Source organism: Echinops telfairi, unplaced genomic scaffold (genome assembly GCF_000313985.2).
Source record: "Echinops telfairi isolate 266 unplaced genomic scaffold, ASM31398v2 ScPeMD7_7475;HRSCAF=8513, whole genome shotgun sequence".
Lineage (NCBI taxonomy): Eukaryota > Metazoa > Chordata > Mammalia > Afrosoricida > Tenrecidae > Echinops > Echinops telfairi.
In genome coordinates, this window is record NW_022111379.1 from 29,340,578 (window position 1) to 29,347,702 (window position 7,125).

General features: G+C 40.3%; 1 protein-coding gene across 1 annotated transcript in view; it reads right to left on the reverse strand.

Annotated features, from left to right (window-relative positions):
• HERC2 (HECT and RLD domain containing E3 ubiquitin protein ligase 2) overlaps positions 1-6,169 on the reverse strand; it is a 283,798-nt gene extending 277,629 nt beyond the window's left edge. The window contains exons 1-3 of the mRNA XM_004700032.2: positions 5,967-6,169; positions 5,656-5,758; positions 4,365-4,464 (exon numbers count right to left, since the gene is read on the reverse strand). Coding sequence (XP_004700089.1) covers positions 4,365-4,464; positions 5,656-5,727 — 172 coding nt within the window. The 5' untranslated portion in view covers positions 5,728-5,758; positions 5,967-6,169. The remainder of the gene's footprint in view (positions 1-4,364; positions 4,465-5,655; positions 5,759-5,966) is intronic.
• Between the last annotated feature and the right edge of the window lie 956 nt (positions 6,170-7,125).

Here is a 7,125-nt window from a genome sequence, read left to right on the forward strand (position 1 = left end):
CAAACAATATTATAGCTTCACTAGTAAAATAATGTTTTCAGAATTGTACTCTCTTAAGATCTATCTATACAAATCAAATTGACAATAGCAACTTGAATTATTAAACAGAAAAATTATATTTATGTTAAGAAGGGTAGAAAAATTCAACTGAAGAGGTGAAATGGTTACACAACTGGAATAATGTAATCAATGTCACTAAACTGTGCATATAGAAACTATTGAGCTGGTATATATTCTATTATGTATATTCCCAACAACCACAACAAAAATAAATCATATTTAAAATGTTTTAAACTAGATCTCTTCATTTGTTTCTAGGATATTAGAAAGACCTTTGAAGATCTGAAAGATTAAGAAGAACCAACCTCTGGATTTATACAGGATAATCACAAGTGAAATGACCAACACGCTAAGGTACATATTGTCCTTTTCTTTATGTGTAGCTGCCTCATTCATTGAAGCCACTCAATTCAGCACTGAAATGGTTTTAGATCAAAGTGCTAAAACTTGTATTTAGAAGTTTATGATTTATGATTATGATTACTGAAAAACCTTCATTAAGTAGTTACTTACACTTTGTTTCTCAAAGCACATAAATACTAATATAAAAAAATTCTTAAACCAGTTTGCCTGAATCTAAAGATTAAAGAAATAAGAAATCACTCATCTCTCCAAGAATTGCATCTTTATTTAAAAGTCTCATCTGCCAATGTAGCACTTCCCACCAACCCAAGGAGCAGAACCTTTAACAGGCATCCCGACCTTTTACTCAGGTGCTACCTTTGTGAGAGCCTAAGCAACAGCAGCAACCACTGCTTTCTTTTCAGATGTTTGATTCTTCACCTTGGCTGCTTCTCTGGCAGCCCCAATAGAGTATTTTCATTGGGCCTTTCTAACTTTTGGCTTCTAACTCCTCTTGGCCATTTTATCAACAAGCGATGCACCAGTAATGGCCCTTTGGATTTGATGACCCATCGGCTCTTTTCTTTTGAATTTCTTCTAAATTAAACTTTTTGTGCTTCCTTCTGTATTGGACAGTCCATTTTATTTGCTGAGGTTTCCTCTTCGTAAGAAATACTGATTAAGAAACTGGAAAACCTTCCCATTGATCTTGGCATAGTACCTTCCACATCCAGGGTAGATCTTGTACCCAAGGCAACCGCACAGCTTGACTTTCATGGCTACAGCTGAGAACTCACTGCCAATTCTTAAAACAAAGTTCTGGAGCTCTGTCCTCTCTAATGTAACAGCATTAATAACAACCTCATTGTGCACAACATAGTTCTAAATAATAGGATGTCATATCTACAAATACTCAACACTTGTTTAAAAGAAAAGTTTGAGAGGCAATTACACTTCACTACTAGGATTTATTACAATTTCCTAATAATACTACGTGGCTTTTAACGGACAGTCGTGAAGAGCATGAAGGGTATTATAAAATGTATATTACTTTAAAGGGAAGAAGTGCAACAAATGAGGAAACAATTTCTCCTTAAGAAATGGTGCTGACAAAATTAAATATGCCTTTGCCAAAAAAGTTACAAACAAAACCCGTATCCTCACACCTAAATACAAAAATTAACTAAAGGTAGATTAAAGACCTAAATATAAAATTAATTATAAAGATCATCAATGAAAATACAGGGACAAACTTAGGTACCCTAATATATGGCATAAGTACACTATCAAGCATAATAAAAACATACAAGCAGGGCAAGATAAACTACATGACTGGGACCTCCTAAAAATAAGACAAATTTGTTTATCAAAAGATTTCACCCAGTTCTTTGGGGGGTTTTGTTTGTTTTATGGGGCTGAAATCATGGAGGGTGTCGCAGAGAGAAAAAGAAGGTTCTTGCTGCTCCAGAGACACATAAGAAAAAGAGAAGAATTTCGCAGAACTGAAAATCAAGCACCTAAGAAAGAAGCTTGCCCAAAAGATGTTTCAAAAGGCACAGAGGAAACTTAACTATGAAAAAGTAAAGCACTCCCACAAGGAATATAGGCAGGTATACAGAACTAAAAATTGAATGGCTTGGATGGCAAGAAAGGCTTGCAACTTCCATATACATGGAGAACCCAAGCTGGCATTTATGATCAAGATTAGAGGTGTCAATGGTGTAAGCCCATGGTCCAAAAGAATGTTGCAGCTTCTTCGCCTTCAACAGATCTTCAATGGCATCTTTGTTAAGCTTAACAAGGCTTGAATTAACATGCTGAGAACTATGGAACCATACAGTGCATGGGGGTACCCAATCCTGACATCAGTAAAAGAACTGCTCTACAAGCCTGGTTATGGAAAAATCATTAAGAAGCAAATTGCACTGACACATAACGCTTTGACTGCATGATCACCTGGGAAATATGGCATCAGCTCCATGGAGGATCTGATTCATGAGATCTATACTGTTGGAAAATGCTTCAAAGAAGCAAGTAACTTCTCATGGCCTTCAAATTATCTTCTCCATGAGGTGAAATGAAGAAAAAGACTACCCATTTCATAGAAGGTGGACATGTGGACAACAGGCTTATTAGAAGGATGAACCAAGGTGTCCACCATGATTAGTTCTGTAATCTGGTCAGTTAATAAAACAGTAACTGCTTTCAAATTGGGGGCAGAAAAAAAACCACATTTCCCCCAAAGAGTGAAAAGATAACTCACAGACTGGGGGAAAAATTTGGGTAATGACATAGACAGAAGAATAATCTCTAAAAGTTATAGAAAATGTTAATACCTCAACAAGAAAAAGTCAAATAACCAAAAATGAAAAACAAGAAAAGGACATAAAAACAAATAATTCATAAAGAAGACATTCTGGCAGCCAACAAACACATGAAACGTTTGTGATAATTAGCCACTAGGGAGATGCAAATCAAAACAAGAAGATATCACCTCAACACAAGACTAACAACAAAGTCAAAATACCAAAGTGCTGCTGAGGGTGCAGAAAGACTGCACACTCACACACTGCTGGTGGTAATGTAAAATGGAACAACTACTATGGAAAACACTGTGGTAGTTCCTTAAAAAGTTAGGAACAGAAATACCGTATAACTTTGCAACCCTTCAATTTGGTATACCCTAAAGAATTAAGAGCTATGGTACAAAAATGCACCCATACACACAGAGGTTCATCATAGCACTATCCACAATAACAAATTGATTAAAACAACCTAAATGTCCACCAGTGGAAGAATGGATAAATTTTGATACGTACACACATGGAATACTATGCAACATTAAATAATGATGAACATGAGGAAAAACTTCGTAACATGGATGAACCGAGAGGACATTAAGCTGACTGAAACTAGTCAATTACAAAAAGACAGTGTATTCGTATTATAAAAAGTCACTGCTATAAAAAGACATAAAGAATCAGTCTTTAAAAAAAAAAGAATCATACTTTGATGGCTGCCAGAGTTGGGAGCCTTCCAGGAAGGGAAACTGCTGGTTAGACAGCAGACATTTAATAGCATGGGTGAAGGGGAAGGCAATATACAGTAAGAGGCAGGTCAGCAAAAAAATGAAGGAGGCAGAGGAAGAAACTGGGAAGGAGTGCAAGAGTTTAAGGCAACAAAGGTAAATACTGTCGTACACCTCCATAAGCCCCCAATAACAATAATTTATGGGATGTTTACTGGAAGAAAGACAAGACTTTCTACTCCCATAATGATTTACAATCTCAAAAATAATTTTTTTTTAATTTTTAAGGAAGATTTACAATCTCGGAAACTCACAGGCATTGACTATACAGCAGTAAGTTTTTTGCTTTTGTCTTTTATGGGATGTCCATGGGCAAACACGCAAGCTGAATGAGTGTAAGACGGAATAAGAACATACTCATGAAAAGATGTTAGACAGAGGATCTAAGTACAAATTATGTCCATAAATGCTATAAAGAGCATAGAGATGAAGTTATGAAAACTTCTAGACATAACCAAACACTTTAGGGTAAAGAGCTGCTCGGCCTGGGAACTCAGGTCTCAGGACACCAAGGCATAATAGTGTCTACAAAAGCAATGCTCTCCATCAGTGTTTCTCTCAGTGGGAAATACCACCACCTGGGGGGTGCTGGAACAAACCAGAGGGTACTGCAAAAGGGGATAACTACACTTTATCCCAGGATATGGTGACAGCACAAAAGTTCTTAATTGCCAGCGGTGAATAACTGAATGATTTTTTTCTAAAAAGAGGGCAGTAGGCCAAATAAAGTTTGGGAACCTATGCTCTACATCCTATTTCAGTGACTACTGACCGGGGACTTAATAGCTCATCAGCAGCCATGAAAGGTGCAACTACTGAGCCCTCCCACTTGGAAAAAGACTGGTGAAAATAGGAGACCCATAGAAACAACTACACCAATGGACTCCACAGCCATCATCTCCATGGCCCTGAAGAACTAAATGATGCCCAACGACCACCGCCAATGGCTCCCGAATACATAACCTTAAAAGATCCTAAAGAGAGTGGGAGGAAAATGTCCAACAAAACTCAGACTCCTAACAAAGACCAGGCTTACTGATTAGACAGATTGGTGGAGCCCTCAAGATCATGGCCCTTAGTGACCCTTCAGGCCTGGAACCAAAACACCCTCAAGGCTCAATTGGCAGCCAAACAACAGAGAGGTCTACAAGAGGAAGAGGAGATTAGAGAGACATGTGTACCTTGGAATAATCAACCAATTGAGATCAAGAGACAATATTTACCCAAAGACTAAATTCCAAATGGTTAAGAAAGGAGGAGGAATGGAAACAGAAACCCAGAGAAAGTGAGATAAGTGATTACAGCGTTAGGCTTGCACTCAATGACATGAAACAGGATGCAAAGGGATTGTTGTATAGAAAACTCATCAGTTTTGTAGCCTTCACCCAATCAACAAAAAAAATTTAAGGTAAACATACTTAAAATGATTAACTTCATGATGTAGAAAATAACATCAAAAAATATTTCAGACATCTCTTTTTTCTAATGATAAGAGTTCAAAATTTTCAGGCAAAATTAGTTGAGGGCTAAATTTATAGACATATTACTGCATTGTTTTTAATCATTTATAGACAGGGTTATAATTAGTTTATTCAATCAGAACAGTAGTTTCTAAAGCTAATATTCTGTTCCCTTGTGTTACTGATGTGAAATGCTGAGCACTCTTTTTTACTGAGGCTAGTTACATATCCAAACCTAAGAGTTCAACTGAAAGAACCCTTGCATCTCCAGAAGCATCAAAACAAAGGGTCCCATAAAATGAGTCGGTGCCTGAGGGCATAATTACGGAATATCATTTCTTCAATTTTTCCTCTCATAGTTTTTGAACATCTCAAAACAATTACTAAACAATCGCTAGAAAAGCTTAAGAATAATGCAGATGTCTTTTAGAACAATACTATGCTATATGTAATCTTTTGCAAAACTACAGCTGAAGTTACTAGCACTTACAAATAACTGCAATTAAAATACAACCATAATCACTCTACAAAATCACCCATGAAAATGGATATAATAAAAGATTTCATGCTTTTAAGAAATAAGTCTGCTTCTGTAACATGAGATCCAAGTTACATTCCATTATGTATATCCTTAAGAAAGCCTTAACCAGAACTTTAAAGATGGAAGCAAGAACACACCAAGAGAAATGCATGTCAAAAGCGCACCTGTATATCTGTTTTCAACCATTTGGAGTCTAGTCTTGCCTGGGCAACCAAGCAGAAAGAATCAGAGGGCATCTTCCCTCCAGAGTCCTCCCAATTGTCAGACCTGCAAGTAAAAGAGAAGGGCTGAAAACATAGTTTTTCATAATTTCAAGAGGCCCTCCCGCGAGGTTTCCTGTAGTAAAACAGACAAGAACGGGTGATGAAGGGGAAGAAGTGAGGGTGGGGGAGTGAACGAGGAAGGAAATAAAAAGAATGGAAAGGGAGGAAGACAGAAAAAATATCTAATTCCAGGATAGGTAAGAGTTACACACGGAATTCTCCCGACTTCTTCACTACAACGCGGACTCCTTCAGGGCCGATGGTCACGGGAGAGCAAATGACAATGTCATTCCCCTGCCCTTAATCCAAAAGTATCCATAGGCGACCGGGAGCACCTCATCTCAATGAAAATTTACACCTTCGTGAATCGGCTGCTTTAAGCCAGGATCGGCAAATACGTGACACACACTAATCAAGATTCACGTCTGGAAAGAAAATTATTTATTAGAAATGGACAAACAGCAGAAGACGCGCGAGAACGGTCTGCGCAGGACCGAGTCCTGCAGTCAAGCTAACGCCCGTCGACCCCCCAGCCGCCCTCCACCCCTGCCGGCCGCCGCCGCCGCCCGGGGCCTGAAGCCCTGGCGCGCCGCAGCCTCCCGCCTCCCGACCACGGCCTGCGAGCGCAGCCTCCGAGCTGCCGGGCTGCTGGCCGGCGTCCGCAATCCCGGCGCCGCTCGAGACGGGGCGCGACCCACGACGCGACGCACCGCCCCAGCCACCCAGCCAATCGCAGCGAGGCAGTTCCGGTACCCCTCTTCCGGCTCTCCAGACTCTCCGCCGGCTCTCCGCGATCCCCTCCCTCCTTTCCTCCGGGTCGTTCAACCTCTGCAGCCTAGCCAATTACCGGCGCCAAGAGGCGGGACTTCCGCCATCGCTCACACGCACGAACCGAGACTGCGCCCCACGCAGGGACCGGTGCACGCGCGCATGCGCTGATGCCTGGCCCTCCTGCCCGCTAGAGAGAGTTAGTCGGTGGGTCGCCCGCAAAGTGTGCGCTGATGCAGACGTCCAAACCGTACGCCAGTGCTGACTCAGCGAGTCCGCGTGGGTTCATGGGCCTGGAACTGTTTATGGGAGTAGAAAGCCCAGTCTTTCAGGAGAAATTAATTCCATTATCATTAGCATTACCTCATGCCCTAGGAGGAGGATTTTTAATGTTCTCCAATAAAAGGATGATGTCTCTAAAATGATCAGAGACATCTGTAAATCATATATATATAAATGGTTCTTGGGTTCTCACTTCTTTCTAGCCCCAATCTAAGCAATTAATTATTACGATATGGCCCTACTCTCGCCCTCATAATAGATCCCTGAAGATGTAAGTGCTATAACAAAGTGTGAAGAAGTCAGATGGGGCCCAGCTATCAG